Consider the following 19,443-nt stretch of genomic DNA (forward strand, 5'->3'; position numbering starts at 1 on the left):
AAATTCACAAAGTCATCCAAACACCGGCTACAAGCTAATGCGTGGTCACCTGAATGCAAGAGGTGTGCATGTTCCAAGTGAGTAGATAATAATATGGGCATTATTTAAATGTATTTTTAATTTGGAGCTCTGCCCCTTTGAAAGGTGAAGGAAGCCCGCTTATGGAAAGACATCAACCTGTGAGCTGTAGTTTCTACAGTGCATACTATGCAAAGCTGTATTATTTTAAAAAACTGAATAAGTAACATTTCATTTCTCACTGCCTTGGTGACCAAAAATAACAATCTTGTGTAAGGACATGTCAAACTAGTTTTAAGTACAAGACTGATTATGCTTGTCATCCATTCAGGTTCCTGAAGAATATGGGATCGATTGGAACGGACCTCACTGCCTTCATCGAGGCACTGTGTCAGTCCCCGAGGTTCAGCTGGCCCGTGAGCTCTCAGATGAAGAGGTTGCAATTTTGCCAGCTCCAGGAGTTTCTGTTACTGATGCACTTAGACTATATGTAGAGACTGTGGAAGTGTTATCAAGAATCTTAGACTGATGTCCAACCCATGTTTTTATTTGTTGTGTTAGAACAAGCAAGGAAAAACTGAAAGTTTACTTTCCTTTTAAAAGAAAGGAAAAAAAGCTGTTTCTTTGAAGCTTCCTGTCTCATTATGGTCCACAGAATGACTAACATGAATGCTGTACTGTTAGCACTGAAGGTGCAGAACAGTTTGATTTTAGTAAATGGAAGAAAAAAAAGTCAACTACTGCACAGTGTGTTAATGTTTTCAAAGACACTGAACTTGTGTCAATTCATCTGAACTGTGTATGCATTGACATTAGGGCTGGGCAATATGGAGAAAATCAAATATCACATTTTTGACCTAACACCTTGATGTCGATATTGCAACGATATTGTAAGGTTGACAATTGGTGCATTCACAAAATATCTTCCACATTTAGATTTCGGATAAATAACTATCATATTGTGGATATAATGACTAAGTGGTAAAAGGCAAATAATAGAACAGCTAGAACAGTCTGGTAAGTTCAGAAAATGACATCACTTTACTGTAATGCAGCCTTTGAAACCAGGAAAAGACTAAACTTACCATGTAACGATATTACACTTCTTCAAAATCTAATGGTGCTTTTCCATTACATGGTACCTACTCGCCTCGTCCTAAAATCTGCAATGGGAAACGGACGCACAGCGAGTCGAGGCGAGGCGAGTCAAGTAGGTACTGGTAATGGAAAAGCACCTTAAGACGATATCTAGTCTTATATCACGATAGATATAATATTAAAATATTGCCCAGCCCTAATTGACGTCTGAAAAAACTTAAACAAGCCCAAATCCAGTACTTTTTATGGCAGCGACAAGTGCTTTCTCAAAGTCCATGTAGAGTTTGAAATGAGCTGGCAGCTTTAGGGTTTCAAAGCATGTGGAGGACGTAGGAAGGGTTCCCCCAGAAATCTCCACTCTCAGTTCAGGAGGAAGCATCTCCCAGCCAACCCAGAATGTCAGCAGCTGGGCCAGGGTACCTGATGAAGCTAAAAGTCATAAAATGGATTAAAGACATTTAGTTCAACTGTAATTGATCATATCTATCCATGAGACATAGAAGCATTTGTAAAGAGAGAAAATAAGGTTTATACCTGTTTCAATGAACATCCTTAGAAAGCCAGTGATGCGGCAGGTGGTGTCTAAGTCAAAGTCTTCATCATCACTGTCCTCAACTGGCCATGTGATTTTTTCTAGGAGCATCTTAAAGAAAACAAAAATTGTAATTTAAAAAAAGGGAGAACTTATTTTGGTGAAGGACTATGCAGATCAAATTCTTAGAAAATGGAAAAATATCCATCTCAGTCATTGAAAATACACGTAAATTCATCAAGTTAAGTCACAAATATAACTAAATTACTGACTTACCTGGGGTGTGAACTGCATTTCAGCCATTTTGGGGAAAAGAAGTGGTACAACATCCGGCCTAGATGTCAGCAGGGGCCATACCATCACATCTTTCAGTCCCTTTCTCAACTGTTTAATTTGGCGCATGGTCCTCCCAACGACCTAAGAGACAGACCGACCCATATTACAGCCCAAATCCTTAACCCAAATTTGACAAAAGTTGGCACAGTAGGAAAAATGTTAATAAACACAATAAAGTGCTTTATAAAAATCCATTAAAACTCTAGTACTTAAACTCTCGTGTTAACATAACAAGCCAGGGTTCACAACACATTCTATAATTTCAACAAGTACAGCGATGAATTCTGTCACTTAACCAGCAGGAACTCACTGCATGGAGTAGAAGTTTGTTATGTAGCCATCTCCGATTTGTTTTGGTGACTGCCGGAAGATCCCAAGACATGGAAAGATCTGAAACTGTGTCCTTCTGTTCCGGTGTAAGATCTTCATGTTCAAGCTAGAATTAAGACCATACAAGTTATTATATCTGCCCAAGCAATATTTTTTACATGGCAAAGTTTCTTTTAGGTTACATACCAGTTCTATGATGCTCCTGATGTGCAGATCAGGACAGTCTTCTGTAACAACAGTAGCCATTTCAGGGTCCCCATTGAACAGTACATGAATTACAGCAGGACTTAGTCCTGTGACATGGGGACCATCATGCAGAAAGGTGTGGCCCAACATCCTTCCTGCAACCCGGAAGAGGTTGCTTTCAATAAGTGCCTCTGATGCTGCTGGAACAAGATGGTCAGGTTCACCCTCAAATAGCAGTGTTCGGCCCATTCCTCCTGTAAAGTACCAAGAGAGCAGGGAATAAAGTCACAACAATTAACCTCTTAAATACATTAAATAAAAATGTATGATAGATAGATAGATAGATAGATATATTACATCATACTAGTGGCGATTACTTGGCCTGTGGTATTGCTGCTTGTAGAATTCACTTAAACCAAATTGTAGCCTACTCCAAAATGACTTACAGAAAGACCCCAAACCACTTCAAATTCAATTCCCCTGTATACCCTACTACAGACTTACCTGACACAAAACATTGCCCACCGGCCCTCCGCTAAACAGCACATATCCGCGTTCATCAACCACCAGAACGTACGTGTACGCGTGTGTGTGTGTGTGCGCGCGCGCATAGAGAGAGGCGGTGTAGAGTGAGTCACGACACAAACAGGTGCTCAGTCAGCGTTGCATGCAGTGTGAGAATGGCAAGCAGCAAGAGCGGCAAAAGCCAATGTGTGCTTCTTTTACCTATATATGTAACGCTATCTTTTGCGTTTATCCAAACGTCGTCAAACTTGGCACTGCACTTACTCGTGACCAGAGCAAGACACCTGTCAAGTTTGAAATCCATCGGACTAACTGAGAGACATGCGCTACAGACAGACATTTCTGCAATTTATAGATGGATTAACCTTCAAAAAATTAGTAAGATACTTACCAAGATCTAGACTGAATCCAAACTGGAGTTTGGATATGATTGTTGTCATAAAGTACCGCATCACTCCCTCTCCGATAGCAACATCACCTGAAATAAAATACTGATAATAACACTGGAAAAAAAGTGGCGGCCTAATACAGGTAACTGGATTTGGTAACATTTAACAAGAAAGGGAGAAAAACTTCTATTGGCTGTAATTCTAGAATAGCATCCTTAATATTGATTATTCCAGATAACAAGAGTATATTGTGCACAATATTCACATACATACATATAACATTTTTATCAATTATATAATTTTGTGCATTCCATTCTCCCATTTAACAATTACATATAAGCTACTTGAGTGGTATAAACTGTTCGAGTCGATCTAATTTAACCTACACGTGTGTCCCGAATCATTAAATAGTAGCACACCTGGCTAACATGAAATTACTTAGCTTACCTTGGACAGGTGTACGTGATTGAGCGGCCGGTATCTGCTGTGACTGAGCTGCCGGAGTCACCGGTGCCGCGGGAGCCGTTGGACTTCTGCTCAGAGCTTCCTCAATCAAATTCGCTGCTTCTCTCAGCAGCTCCGGGCAACTTTTAGACATTTTGTCCTGCACCTCACACAGCGTCTCAACATTGGGGCTAGCAGGACCGAGTCTTCTCTTGATTTTTAGCCGTTGCAATGAAAGTACTGTTTAACCGTGTAACTAAACCAACGTAGAGGTGAATAGCGCCACCCAGTGTATTGGAATGTGTTCAGTAGCTCTGCATCAATCCATTATCCGGAATTGATTTGTCTTGGCTTGATCCAGAGGGTAACCAATCAGGCGTTAGGTTCCGCCTACCAACTTTTGATGGGTCAGTTTGACAGTTTTAAGTAATTCATGAATCACTCCAACGCAGGACCATGAAATGTAAATGTAAATAGTGAAATAATTATATATGTATTTTACATAAAATGAATCGGTATTTGAATTAATTAATGATACATTTAATTACACATTTATGTATTTAATTCTAATTTGAATTAATTAATGACACATTTAATTAATTAATGACACATTTAAGTAATTATTTAATGGTGTATTTATTTATTTAATTGTGGCACTTTTAGTCCTCCATAGAAAAGAGCCATTCATCATTTAAACCAACTGAAAACACAACTTTCAGTTGACTGAAAATGGGCTCGCCCTCACTGATACAAATAGAAGACAATGCGGAAGTGAAACTGGATTTTCTGGTTTGTTTTGTTTGTTAATTTACCACCATTCTTTCCTCGTGGACGAAGCCATACTAGCTGAATACCAAACTCTCAGTCGACTGAAACATGTCCAAACTACAGTTGCTGCGTGTGTTCTTAAATGAGCGTTTAACGGCGGGTGCTGTTGAGAAAATGGTAGCAGAGTATCAGGAGGAGAATGATTGGCTACAGAGACTCCTGCGGATTACACCTGAGATAAAACGATGTATAATAGGGTTGTATGTAAATATAGAGATGGAAAAACATCAAAACGTTGTATCTGTGCCATTATGGTGTCGTGTGACAGCATGGGCAGCACCATTGAGGCTATCTACATTTTAAAGTAATCAATTTGGTTTTTATTTGGTTTGAATTTTTTAAAAAGCTAATATTGGTAATTAAGTCCTGCACCAAATTATATTTGTCATTCATTTATTGTGGTCACTAGATGGCGGGGATATAGCTTAAAGCCATTAACAAACCATAGCACCCAATTTGAAGAAGACAATGCGCTGATCATTGGCAGATCGCTCCCAACCCATATGAATCCCCACCTAGTTGACTACTTTAAAATGGTGGAAGCCAGAGATACTGAAGGAATTGAGATGACGCTTTACCGCATTTTCCCATTTAAAACAAAAGGTAAATGTGCCGGTATGTGTAAATTGGTGTTCCCCCTCTCGCGTTAGCATGCTTTCTCGCATGAGCCGTCCAATACTGCTTCAGGCGCTTTGAGAAACTGCACAGACCTAAAAAAATTGCTTTTCTACTAATTGAAAATATGTCCGTTTGGGCTCATAATGCACAGAACACGTTTGGTTTGTCACAAAATTAGGCAAAAATGTACTACCGTGACTGTGTGGGGGGGAAATCTATAATATACGGACAAATCCTTTGGCTCTCCCGTAGGCACCAATGCAGTAACGGCTGGCTCTGGTCTACTTAGTCCCCACTCCCCCGACCAGAAAAAACGAGCCAATGAGATGTCTCGCTTTCTATAATGTATCTGATGGAAGCCCTAAATGTCAATGTACATGCAAAAACACGGTTATATCCAAGCTAAATCCTCTAACTATCTCTATGATATATACAGTTATATACAGTTCTACTTAATTAATAAACTGTTTAGGCTAACAGTGATCACCAGCTAAACAATTTTAAGAAGTTGTTTTACATTTTTTACTGTGAATGAAGAAAAACCTTGCCTGTCACGAAAACCAGGAAGTGATTTGAACATATAATTCATGATGGAAAAACGTTGAAAACAAATGGCTTTTTATGTTTAGTTTATTGATAAGTAATTGAAAATAGTCTTTAGAGTCTAGTTTTAAATTTTTGAATTGCAATATCAATTTACAGACATTTTTATTGACACTGATGTCTAAAGGCTGCTCCATCTCTCCTTCCCTCCAGACTCCCTGCAGCTCTCTCTCACTGTCTCTGAAAAGGAGGTTCCTGCTGAGCAGCTGCACTGTGAGCAGAAGTGGAGCCCCAGTCTGGGGCAGGAGAACCCAGAGCCCACACAGATTAAAGAGGAAGAGGAGGAAGTCAGGACCCATCAGGAGGAAGAGCAGCTTCAAGGGCTCTTTGATATCAAAGTCTCCATATTCCCTACTCCCTGTGTGAAAAGTGAAAGTTTATTTAGGTGGTATAGATAACATCTGCTCCTCCTTGCCTTCCCTCTAGAGTCCCTTCAGCTCTCTCTTGCTGTCTCTGAAGAGGAGGTTCCCCCTGAGCAGCAACACTGTGAGCACGAGTGGAGACCCAGTCTGCAGCAGGAGGACCTAGAACCCACACAGATTAAAGAGGAACAGGAGGAACTCTGGACCAGTCAGGAGGAAGAGCAGCTTCAAGGACAGGAGGCTGATATCATAGTGTTCAAATTCCCTCCTCCTTGTTTGAAAAGTAAATGTGATCAGGAGAACCCACTTCAGTCCTTTACTCTTCCCCAAACCCAGACTGTGGAGAACAGAGAAAGTAACTCTAAACCAGTGGATCTCCCACATTTTGTCACTGTTACCCACCTAAAGGGTCTCGACATTCCCTGTGACCCTCCAGATAATCAAAACAATGCCTCCAGCCACAGCTCAGCTGTAATCAGTGACCCAGTAAGACTTAGGCTGCTGTCACCATTGCATCCCAGCGCACCATTGGATACCAACCTATCAATGGGGGAACACTGTTCCAAACCCAGCACTACGTCTAGTAAAACTCACTACAGCAGTGACTGTGGGAAAACGTTTGCTCTGAAAGCTGACCTGCAGGGGCATGTGACTCTCGCCAAGAAGAGACCCAGCGAATGCCGCCTCTGCAAAAAACGCTACAACTCCACCTGTAAATTGAAGGCCCATGTCAGACTCTGTCACGTGGAGAAACCCTGCACCTGCCCCTTTTGTGTAAAGACCTTTAAACTCAAAGGACATCTTTCCAGGCACATGAGGATTCACACAGGAGAGAAACCGTTTGGCTGTGGTGACTGTGGGAAAAGCTTCATTCAGAAGGGGGACCTAATGAGGCATATACTGACTCACACAGGAGAGAAATAATTTAGCTGTGATGACTGTGGGAAAAGCTTCAATCGGAGGGGGCAGCTGAAGGTGCACATACGGACTCACACAGGAGAGAAACAACATGGCTGCTTCGTCTGTGGTAAAATATTCACTCATAAGGCTTATCTACTGAAACTTGTGGATAAGGTCCACAAAGAAAGAAAACAGGATGAAAACTGAAAGAAAGTGAAATAGGACAAATATCTTCTGTCAAAAGATGGGAATAAAAAGGCATGTGGACAACACTCTTAGCAAAGCACCTCTGGACCATTCTTGCCATTGTCTTGTGATGAATTTACTTTTGTAAAACATGCTATGTAAATAAAGTTTCATTTTAATTGAAGGGAGAGGTAATGATCAAACAGTAGTATGCAGTATTATGTGAATCTCACAGGTCTGCTGTTCAAAGTCTGTTGATGTTTTCACATGATTAGAAACAGGAATATCTTGTAGTTTGTTTTGGAATCTTAGGGTGACGAGAAAATGGTCTGGTTGACGTTATTGATACATAAAACATGTTTACACTTTCCAGAAAATATCTCCTTCCATCTGTCTTTTTGTCATAATTTTTTACTTAATGCTGCTCATTCATGATAATGTTTGAATCTTTAGGGAAGTAATGATTTACAGTCGATTCCTGATGTGCACTTTGTATGAGTGAAAACTCTGTTTTAAGTGCTTGTGACATTCTTTGTAATTGCTTCTGATAACCGCATTCTCTGGTTTAGTGCATGCTTTCACATCAGTCCCAAGCTGTTGCAGTTGTCAGGAGTCGCCTGTGTTACAATGTGTTGTCTTTCAATTCAGTTCACCATCCTAAATCACCCTATTACTAATTAAAACTGTTTCCCCACATTAAGTTATCTATTTCCATCATCACTGGTCTGTAGCTTCAAGTAAAACTTGCTGAAGCGTTACTAGCATGCTAGCAGATACCCATAGACTACCTCTAACTTCCTTCATACTGAAAACAGAGACATAGAAATGGTATCCACGAGATAAAGGGCCTCATTGCCACAATCCCGAAGTATACCTTTGAAGGTCTTTTCTGATTGAGCCCACATATGCCATGAATGCAGTCTGCTAATGCGGGAACAGTGCCTTTAAATTTCAATCACGCTGTAACGCTGAATTTCTGTGATACGGATTGAATAGAGCCCTAGGTCTTTAGTTGGGTTTTATTTTTCCTTGTTTTTTTACCACCTACCCCTTTCAGATATACAAAAAAGCATGCAAAAAGAAGCAGGCATGGTAAATTAGTGGGATTTCGGTCTGTATATAAAAAATCTATCGCAGAAGATCCATGGCATAGTGCGATTGAAATTTAAAGGCAATGTTCCTGCCTTTGCGCCAATTGCAGTCACAGTAAACACTGCAAACAGTATGTCGACTCAATAGGAAATGACCTTTACATTTAAATTGCACTATACCGCTGATCTTCTGCGATATGGAATTAATTGAGCCCTATATTTTCAATGTCTGAGGACAGTATATCCAGTTAGTGCTTCAGACTTGTGCGATGTAATGGTTTAGGGGGAACTGACAATAAAGAGGGGTATGGCCACAGTCCTGGGCCATAAAGGTCTAGACATTGCCCTTAGACATACAGGTCTAGGATCAGCTTACCCTCCACTGTCTCCACGAATCCTACTCAAAACCATGAGGAGGGGAAACACAAAACGGACCATAGATCAGTCTGTAGTTGCCTACCATATACACTGTATGAACATTAACAGTATTTAAAAAATGTAATATACAAGATGAAATCAATATCATAAATGAGCAGCATTAAGACAAAATTGATTTAAAATAATATTGGACAAATGCAAGGACACATTTTCTTTGAGTATATATATTTTTTAAATATATCAATAACATCCATCAGACTATTCTGGAGACATTCCAAAACAAACTACCAGGAATTCCTGTTTTATAATGATGTGAATACATCAAGAGACGTTGAACAGCAGACCTGTGAGTTTTCAACTAATCTGTACTATTAGATCAAATCAAACTTTATTTACATAGAACATTTTACAAAAGTATATTCATGACATCAATTTATCTGAAACACAGAGAATGAATGATCTAGAGTTGCTTTGCTTTTCCAAAGAGTGTTGTCCATCTTCTGACAAGATGTCTTTGTCCTAATTTGTTTCTTCTTTGTGTTTCCATCCTGTTTTCTTTATTTGTTTCTTTCTTTGTGGACGTTCGCTCCTGTGTGAGTCAATATGTGCAAGTTCAGGTTCCCCTTACGATTGAAGCTTTTCCCACAGTCATCACAGCTAAATGTTTTCTCTCCTGTGTGAATCCTCATATGTCTGGACAGATCTCTGAGTTTGAAGGTCTTTCCACAAAAAAGGCAGGTGAAGAGTTTCTCTACGTGACAGAGTCTGACATGGGCCTTCAATTTACAGGTGGAGTTGTAGCGTTTGTAGAGGCGGCATTCTCTGGGTCTCTTCTTGGCGAGAGTCACATGCCCCTGCAGGTCAGCTTTCAGAGCAAACGTTTCCCCACAGTCACAGCAGCGGTGAGTTTTTCTAGACGTGGTGCTGGGTTTGGAACAGTGTTCCCCCATTGATGAGTTGGGATCCAATGGTGGGCTGCTGTCAAGTCCTAATGGGTTGCTACTTACAGCTGACCTGTGGCTGGAGGCATTGTTTTGATTATCTGAATGTCAAGACTCTTTAGGTGGGTAACAGTAACAAAAGGTGTGAGATCAACTGGTTTAGAGGCAGTATCTCAGTTCTCCACAGTCTGAGTTTGGGAAGGAATGAAATGGATTCTCCTGATCACATTCACTTTTCACACAAAGAGGAGGGAATTTGAACTCTATGATATCAGCCTCCTGCCCTTGAAGCTGCTCTTCCTCCTGACAGGTCCTGACTCCATTTCCCATTTAATCTGTGTGGGCTCTGGGTCCTCCTGCCCCAGACTGGGGCTCCACTCCTGCTCAAAGTGCTGCTACTCAAGGGGAACATTCTCTTCAAAGACAGCTGCAGGGAGTCTGGAGGGAAGCCGAGTAGGAGCAGAGGTTATCTGTATACCACAGAATTAAATAGAACAACTGAATGATACAACTGAATGATAGATCTCTATGATATATAGACCTATATTCTTTAGACATGCCTGAGTGTACATACCAAGCAATATGCTATTTCAATAAGCTTTTTGTGACAGACAACTTTTTAATCATGCACAGTAAAAGTTACATTAAAAATTGTTCTTTAAAGAGTTGCTAATGCTAAAGCAGCACATTGGATTCCATTAAAATGCAACGCCCAGCGTTGGCGTGAGTAGCTGCAGTAAGTGTTGTGGAATCCAATGTGCTGCATTAGCATTAGCTATCTTTAGCGTGCTGACAAAAAGGCAGTTTAATTCAAAATGAGTAGTATTTCAATCTTCTAATTATATCATTATCCCAGCCACGAAATCGAAGGAGTACAATGACACCACAGGAAGTTGGTGGCACCTTAATTGGGGAGGACGGGCTCATGGTAATGGCTGGAGCTGAATAGGTGGAATGGTATCATATACATCAAACACATGGTTTCCATGTGTTTGATGCCGTTCCATGTGCTCCGTTCCAGCCATTATTATGAGCCGTCCTCCCCTCAGCAGCCTCCTCTGAGCGACACCTACCATCCCTGGATTGAGGTACGTTTTCAAGCTATATCCCTGGTTCGTCACTGCGGTGCTAACATTATGGGCAAACTGCATTTCAACTTGAGAGAGAAGATACTAAATGTCAAGTTGAGTTTTGGCTAGATATTTATACTGCCCTGCAAAGGCAAATAGCAGAAACTACGCAAACAGTGAAACAGAAAAATAACTTTAATGTTTTTTGTTGTTGCTGCTGTCAAGCCAAATATGTTGTAGGTAGATAAGTGATAATGCACTGATGTATTATCTTATTATGAAGCTATTTCTGATCTGACCTACAGTGAGCTCCAAAAGTATTGGGACAGTGACAATTTTGTCTCTGTACTCCAGCACTTTGGATTTGAAATGATACAATGATTGTGAGGTTAATGTGCAGACTGACAGCTTTAATTTGAGTGTACTTTCATCCATATCAGGTGAACTGAAATTACAGTACTTTATGTACATGGTCCCGCCATTTTAGGGGACCAAAAGTATTGGGACAAATTCACTTACATGTGTATTAAAGTAGTCAAAAGTTTAGTATTTGGTCCCATATAACTAGCACGCAATGACTACATCAAGCTTGAGACTCTACAAACTTGTTGGATGCATTTGCTGTTTGTTTTGGTTGTGTTTCAGATTATTTTGTGCTCTATAGAAATGAATGGTAAATAATGTAGTGTCATTTTAGAGTCACTTTTATTGTAAATAACAATATAATATGTTTCTAAACACTTCTACATTAATGTGGATGCTACCATGATTATGGATCGTCCTGAATGAATCCTGATAATAATGAGTGAGAAAGTAAGATGAACAAATGTCATACCCCAAGACATACTAACCTCTCACCATTACAATAACAGGGGAGGTAAGCATTTTTTGGAGGGTATGATATTTGTGCTTCTTTAACTTTCTCACTCAACATTATTCACTGATTATTTCAGGATGATCCTTAATCATGGTAGCATCCACAAGAATGTAGAAGTGTTTAGAACAACAAGCTCTCAGTCTCACTTCAGAATTAGATGTTCATCCATGTTTCTCAAACATTGAATTTCGAAGTTGTTCCAAATGTCACATTTCAAAGTGTTTAAGGTTAAGTTTAGACATTAATTCCAAATTGTTAAGGTTAAGGTTAGGCATGAACTCTGAATGGTTAAGGTAAGGGTTAAGGTTTGGGATAGACTTAAAATATAAATCTCAAAAACGACTTTGCTGGATTCAAACATGCAACCTTGGGCACCAGAGGCAGAACATTTTACCTAAAAGTCTGCCACTGGTGCCAAAGGTTGCATGTTTGAATCCAGCTAAGTTGTTTTTTAGATTTTTGTTTAAGCCTATCCCAAACCTTAACCCTGACCTTAACCATTCAGAGTTAATGCCAAACCTTAAGATTTCGGAGTTAATGCAGCCTTTGGCACCAGAGGCAGATGCTTATGCCCATCCACCATCCCTGTTCACGACACCCTAGCAGAACCGAAACCTACTTGAATGTAACAGCGCTCACTGTTGCCCCTAGTGGTCGGTTTCCACGTCATCTCCCGACGTCCTCAGACATGGATTGACTTCGAATACTGACTTGTATCACGGCTGACCTGGCTGGTTTAGAAACATTGTATTCTCTAGGAAGCAACCCTCCACATGGGGGTGCTGTGATGTGTTTACTGGCTCACCACTGACTGATACAAACAGAAGAAGACAATACGGATGTAAAACTGGGAGAGGGTTTGTTTTGTTTGTGGCCATCATTTTTCCTCCTGGACGAAGTCATACCACAAACAAAAGGGGTTAGTTATCAGTATATTTGCCATACTAGTTGAATACTCACCTCACAGTCGACTGAAAATGTCTACATTACAGATGTTGCGCGTGTTCTTAAATGAGCGTTTAACGGCGGCTGCTGTGGAGATTTTTGGGGCAGTTGAGAAAACTGTAGCGGAGTACCAGGAGGAGAATGATCGGCTACGGAGTCTGCTGCGGATTACACCGGACATAAAACAATGTAGAAAAGGTTCGAATGAATATCTACAAATATCTAGCTGCAATTCTTCTTGATGAAGAGCTAAGTTGTTTAGGCTAACAATGATCACCATTTTATAATAAATAAACTTTGACCGTGCATGATGAAAAAAGATTCACGAAAATCTATTGAAATAGCATATAGCGAATAGGGGGGGGGGGGGGGGAATAAAGGGGGGTATAAGTGGGGGGGTTACATCTACCCTTTTTCTTTCTACCTGTCCCTGTTCTGTATGTCGTGTTTTGTAATATTTGTTTTATGTCCAGAACTCTGGGTCTTGTTGTTCATGTCTGTTCTCTTATGTTTAGATAAGAACTGTACACATGTCTTTCATACCTATACACCATTCTTGTGTGTGTTCAATAAAAAATATTTGAACAGAAATAGCATATAGCTAGGTATGCTCACTCAGGCATGTCTAAAAGCTGTGTGTGTGTATATCTGTCTATTTTATATATATATATATATATATATATACACACATACACATATTCATACATATATACATATATAAATATGTATGAATATATGTGTATATGTATGTATGTGTATATATGTATGTGTGTGTGTATATGTATATGTGTGTGTATATGTGTATGTATGTATATATATATGTAAGAGCGTCTGCTAAATGACAAATGTAAATATGTATATGTGTGTGTATATATGTATGTATACATGTCTGTCTATATATATATATGTGTGGATATATATATGTGTTTATATGTCTGCCTATATGTCTACATGTATGTCTGTCTATGTATACATGTCTGTCTATATGTATACACGTCTATATGTATATGTATACACGTCTATATGTATGTGTATATATATATATATATATATATATACACACATACACACAGACATGTGTATACATATCGACATGTGTATACATATAGACAGACATGTAGACACATACATATATATACACACACACACACATATCATAGATTGTTCTTTTTATTTAGGTGGTATAGATAACATCTGCTCCTCCTCGCCTTCCCTCTAGAGTCCCTTCAGCTCTCTCTTGCTGTCACTGAAGAGGAGGTTCCCCCTGAGCAGCAGCACTGTGAGCAGGAGTGGAGACCCAGTCTGCAGCAGGAGGACCTAGAACCCACACAGATTAAAGAGGAACAGGAGGAACTCTGGACCAGTCAGGAGGAAGAGCAGCTTCAAGGGCAGGAGGCTGATATCATAGTGTTCAAATTACCTCCTCCTTGTGTGAAAAGTAAATGTGATCAGGAAAACCCACTTCAGTCCTTTGCTCTTACCCAATCCCAGACGGTGGAGAACAGAGAAAGTAACTCTAAACAAGTGGATCTCCCACATTTTGTCACTGTTACCCACCTAAAGGGTCTCGACATTCCCTGTGACCCTCCAGATAATCAAAACAATGCCTACAGCCACAGCTCAGCTGTAATCAGTGACCCAGTAAGACTTAGGCTGCTGTCACCATTGCATCCCAGCCCACCATTGGATACCAACCTATCAATGGGGGAACACTGTTCCAAACCCAGCACCACGTCTAGAAAAACTCACCGCTGCTGTGACTGTGGAGAAACGTTTGCACTGAAAGCTGACCTGCAGGGGCACGTGACTCTCGCCAAGAAGAGACCCAGCGAATGCCGCTTCTGCAAAAAACGCTACAACTCCACCTGTAAATTGAAGGCCCATGTCAGACTCTGTCAGGTGGAGAGACCCTGCACCTGCCCCTTTTGTGGAAAGACGTTCAAACTCAAAGGACATCTTTCTAGGCACATGAGGATTCACACAGGAGAGAAACCGTTTGGCTGTAGAGACTGTGGGAAAAGCTTCATTCAGAAGGGGGACCTAATGAGGCACATACTGACTCACACAGGAGAGAAACCGTTTAGCTGTAGAGACTGTGGGAAAAGCTTCAATCGGAAGGGGAACCTAACTGAACATATACGGACTTGCACATACTGACTTACACAGGAAAGAAAGACCACAAAGAAAAACAAACAGGATGAAAACACAAATAAACAAATAAGGACAAAGACATTTGTCAGAAGATGGACAACACTTTTTGGAAAAGCAAAGCAACTCTGGATCATTCATTCTGTGGGTTTCAGATAAATATAATTTTTCTATTGTAAAACGTTCTATGTGAAGTCGGAAGTTTACATACACCTAGGTTGGAGTCATTAAAACTCGTTTTTCAACCACTCCACTAATTTCTTGTTAACAAACTATAGTTTTGGCAAGTCGGTTAGGACATCTACTTTGAGCATGACACAAGTAATTTTTCCAACAATTGTTTACAGACAGATTATTTCACTTGAATTCACTATCACAATTCCAGTGGGTCAGAAGTTTACATACACTAAGTTGACTGTGCCTTTAAACAGCTTGGAAAATTCCAGAAAATGATGTCATGGCTTTAGAAGCTTCTGATAGGCTAATTGACATCATTTGAGTCAATTGGAGGTGTACATGTGGATATATTTCAAGGCCTACCTTCAAACTCAGTGCCTCTTTGCTTGACATCATGGGAGAATCAAAAGAAGTCAGCCAAGACCTCAGAATTTTTTTCTAGACCTCCACAAGTCTGGTTCATCCTTGGGAGCAATTTCCAAACGCCTGAAGGTAACACGTTCATCTGTACAAACAATAGTACGCAAGTATAAACACCATGGGACCACACAGCCGTCATACTGCTCAGGAAGGAGACACATTCTGTCTCCTAGAGATGCACGTACTTTGGTGCGAAAAGTGCAAATCAATCCCAGAACAACAGCAAAGGACCTTGTGAAGATGCTGGAGGAAACGGGTACAAAAGTATCTATATCCACAGTAAAACGAGTCCGATATCGACATAACCTGAAAGGCCGCTCAGCAAGGAAGAAGCCACTGCTCCAAAACCGCCATAAAAAAGCCAGACTACGGATTGCAACTGCACATGGGGACAAAGATTGTACTTTTTGGAGAAATGTCCTCTGGTCTGATGAAACAAAAGTATAACTGTTTGGCCATAATGACCATCGTTATGTTTGGAGGAAAAACAGGGTGCCTTGCAAGCCGAAGAACACCATCCCAACCGTGCACGGGGGTGGCAGCATCATGCTGTGGGGGTGCTTTGCAGCAGGAGGGACTGGTGCACTTCAGAAAATAGATGGCATCTTGAGGAAGGAAAATTATGTGGATATATTGAAGCAACATCTCAAGACATCAGTCAAGAAGTTAAAGCTTGGTCGCAAATGGTTCTTCCAAATGGACAATGACCCCAAGTATACTTCCAAAGTTGTGGCAAAATGGCTTAAGGACAACAAAGTCAAGGTATTGGAGTGGCCATCACAAAGCCCTGACCTCAATCCTATAGAAAATGTGTGGGCAGAACTGAAAAAGCGTGTGCAAGCAAGGAGGCCTACAAACCTGACTCAGTTACACCAGCTGTGTCAGGAGGAATGGGACAAAATTCACCCAACTTATTGTGGGAAGCTTGTGGAAGGCTACCCAAAATGTTTGACCCAAGTTAAACAATTTAAAGGCAATGCTACCAAATATTAATTGAGTGTATGTAAACTTCTGACCCACTGGGAATGTGATGAAATAAATACAAGCTGAAATAAATCACTCTACTATTATCCTGACATTTTACATTCTTATAATAAAGTGGTGATCCTAACTGACCTAAGACAGGGAATTTACTAGGATTAAATGTCAGGAATTGTGAAAAACTGAGTTTAAATGTATTTGGCTAAGGTGTATTTAAACTTCTGACTTCAACTGTAAATAAAGTTGGTTTGATCTAACAGTACAGAGTAGTTAAACTCACAGGTCTGCTGTTCTGTCTCTTGATGTAGTCGTCATTATAAACAAGAATTCTTGGTAGTTTATTTTTGGTATGTCTCGAGAATAGTCTTATTGATCCATTAAATGTTTACTCCTTGCATTTGTCATTTTTCATCATTCTATAGACTGATCTATGGTTATGAGTTGGATTTGTGGAGCCAGTGGAGGGTAAAACTGATCCTAGACCTGTATGTCTAAGGGCCTGGACCTTTATGGCACAGGACTGTGGACATACCCCCCCTTTGTCAGTTCCTCTTGAACCACTAAATCACCAAACATAGCACAAGTCTGAGCTAAGTTATGTTTAGATGTTTGTTAAAGACGAAGGGAGAACTAGTGAGATGTTTTTTTTTCTCTGCACATTGAGAATTCAGCATGGTGGAACAGGAACATCTTTCCTCCAACCCAGGATAAACCTCTCAAACCTAGCCCCAGGTATGACTGGTCTGGCAAGCAAGAGTACCAAACACCAAAAAACATTCTGCATTATAAAAACAATATAAAAAAAACAAGCATTATCACCCGTTCTTGCAATTTCTTAAATGTAAATCTCTAAGCAATGTAACAAGACCATAACTGTAATTCAATCCGTTGCATGGAAGATCTGCACGATTCCGATTAAGTTGACATATGCGCATGAATGCAGTCTCCGCAGATCTTCTGCGCTATGGATTGAATCTAGCCCCAAGGTGGTATTTGGAAAGGAGAGCTGACTTCTTTCTACTTGCTATGGGAGGGCAGTAATGGGTTGAAGTATTAATGAAGGAAAACAATTTATTGCAAATGAAAATCATTTTATTTTATCTAAATAAAATGCATTGAAATATTGACACACACATTAGTCCTTCACAAAGTCACAGAACCTCAAGGAAATATTACGTATTTAAACAAGCTGCCGTAATTTGAACTCCACAACATGTGAAAATGCCAACGTCATTTCAACAAAAATATTGACAGTAATTACAAGGGGGTTTCCCTTCATTGTTAAATAAATTACAAAACTTTACAAAAATGGGAAGATTCCATATATTTCAGTACTAGTGATTCCCAGACATGCTCCATTGGGTGTGATAGTTCTGTAACTTGCATGATATAATTTCTACACCAGTTAGATGTGAATGTTTGATATGTTTGTAGATGGTTTGATCAGTTACAAATACATCAAGCATGTTCATGGAAGCACTGGCACTGAACACGGTCTATTCACTTCATATCCCCTGATAACTATTGAAAAGATCTTTAAGAAATGCAGGCAAAACATCATACAAACAAAAGCAAAAGGTCTACAAGTATAGTCCCCACAGAAATTAAACTGTCACATCTTGGGAGAATTTAAATAAACCATTACATCTACAACCATTAACCTTCATTCTCTAAAACAATATCTGCTTTAAATCTATAAATAATGTTACCTCTTTTTAATCTACCATACTTCTAAAATATGCTCTGCAGTACAAAATAAAAATCCAGTGGGTTCCCTTCATTGCAATAAATGGTCTCAGAGTCTCCTTTCAGTAATAATATACACTAACAGTATACAAAACACTACAGTGACAAGACATTTAAAATACACAAGAGATAAAGTCCAGCTTTGACCGATGCGTTGTGCGTGCCGCTTTGGGATTTGGGAGTAGAAATGGCCGAGCCCTCAAATCGGAATGTACCAACCTGCCTTAGAAAATGGCAGCTACTTGGCTACACATAGAAACGGCTTGAAAAAGACACTGTGGAGAATCTAGCTACCATTTATATAAAGGGCCCTTGCTTGCTGTGCTTCTGGTGGAAAAGGGTTTGATTTCCAGATACATACAGTGGGGAAAAAAAGTATTTAGTCAGCCACAAATTGTGCAAGTTCTCCCACTTAAAAAGATGAGAGAGGCCTGTAATTTTCATCATAGGTACACGTCAACTATGACAGAAAAAATGTAGGATTTTTAATGAATTGATTTGCAAATTATGGTGGAAAATAAGTATTTGGTCAATAACAAAAGTTTCTCAATACTTTGTTATATACCCTTTGTTGGCAATGACACAGGTCAAACGTTTTCTGTAAGTCTTCACAAGGTTTTCACACACTGTTGCTGGTATTTTGGCCCATTCCTCCATGCAGATCTCCTCTAGAGCAGTGATGTTTTGGGGCTGTCGCTGGGCAACACAGACTTTCAACTCCCTCCAAAGATTTTCTATGGGGTTGAGATCTGGAGACTGGCTAGGCCACTCCAGGACCTTGAAATGCTTCTTACGAAGCCACTCCTTCGTTGCCCGGGCGGTGTGTTTGGGATCATTGTCATGCTGAAAGACCCAGCCACGTTTCATCTTCAATGCCCTTGCTGATGGAAGGAGGTTTTCACTCAAAATCTCACGATACATGGCCCCATTCATTCTTTCCTTTACACGGATCAGTCGTCCTGGTCCCTTTGCAGAAAAACAGCCCCAAAGCATGATGTTTCCACCCCCATGCTTCACAGTAGGTATGGTGTTCTTTGGATGCAACTCAGCATTCTTTGTCCTCCAAACACGACGAGTTGAGTTTTTACCAAAAAGTTCTATTTTGGTTTCATCTGACCATATGACATTCTCCCAATCCTCTTCTGGATCATCCAAATGCACTCTAGCAAACTTCAGACGGGCCTGGACATGTACTGGCTTAAGCAGGGGGACACGTCTGGCACTGCAGGATTTGAGTCCCTGGCGGCGTAGTGTGTTACTGATGGTAGGCTTTGTTACTTTGGTCCCAGCTCTCTGCAGGTCATTCACTAGGTC

General features: G+C 40.2%; 2 protein-coding genes across 2 annotated transcripts; one reads left to right on the forward strand and one right to left on the reverse strand.

The window, feature by feature from the left end:
* Window positions 1-550: 550 nt before the first annotated feature.
* On the reverse strand, window positions 551-3,672 carry LOC311130874 (G2/M phase-specific E3 ubiquitin-protein ligase-like). Its single transcript, XM_084163681.1, has 6 exons — window positions 3,417-3,672; window positions 2,501-2,754; window positions 2,295-2,420; window positions 1,925-2,065; window positions 1,651-1,759; window positions 551-1,545 (listed from the first exon to the last, which is right to left on the reverse strand). The coding sequence occupies exons 1-6, from the start codon at window positions 3,574-3,576 to the stop codon at window positions 1,334-1,336; spliced, it is 1,002 nt and encodes a 333-aa protein (XP_084019807.1). The 5' UTR covers window positions 3,577-3,672; the 3' UTR covers window positions 551-1,333.
* Window positions 3,673-12,544: 8,872 nt separating this feature from the next.
* LOC311130182 (uncharacterized protein) lies at window positions 12,545-16,777 on the forward strand. Its single transcript, XM_084162877.1, has 2 exons — window positions 12,545-12,855; window positions 13,877-16,777. The coding sequence occupies exons 1-2, from the start codon at window positions 12,690-12,692 to the stop codon at window positions 14,812-14,814; spliced, it is 1,104 nt and encodes a 367-aa protein (XP_084019003.1). The 5' UTR covers window positions 12,545-12,689; the 3' UTR covers window positions 14,815-16,777.
* The last annotated feature ends 2,666 nt before the right edge of the window (window positions 16,778-19,443 follow it).

This window comes from Coregonus lavaretus (genome assembly GCF_964263955.1).
Source record: "Coregonus lavaretus genome assembly, chromosome: 6".
NCBI lineage: Eukaryota > Metazoa > Chordata > Actinopteri > Salmoniformes > Salmonidae > Coregonus > Coregonus lavaretus.

What these genes read in the sequence shown, in the direction of transcription:
- LOC311130874 (XM_084163681.1), bottom strand. Translation starts at nt 3,576, where the DNA reads ATGTTACCAAATCCAGTTACCTGTATTAGGCCGCCACTTTTTTTCCAG. An exon ending in TGGATTCAGTCTAGATCTTG is followed by an intron (nt 2,755 to 3,416) that starts GTAAGTATCTTA and finishes GGTACTTTACAG; the next exon opens with GAGGAATGGGCCGAACACTG. An exon ending in AAATGCAGTTCACACCCCAG is followed by an intron (nt 1,760 to 1,924) that starts GTAAGTCAGTAA and finishes GTTTTCTTTAAG; the next exon opens with ATGCTCCTAGAAAAAATCAC.
- LOC311130182 (XM_084162877.1), top strand. Translation starts at nt 12,690, where the DNA reads ATGTCTACATTACAGATGTTGCGCGTGTTCTTAAATGAGCGTTTAACG. An exon ending in CATAAAACAATGTAGAAAAG is followed by an intron (nt 12,856 to 13,876) that starts GTTCGAATGAAT and finishes CCTTCCCTCTAG; the next exon opens with AGTCCCTTCAGCTCTCTCTT.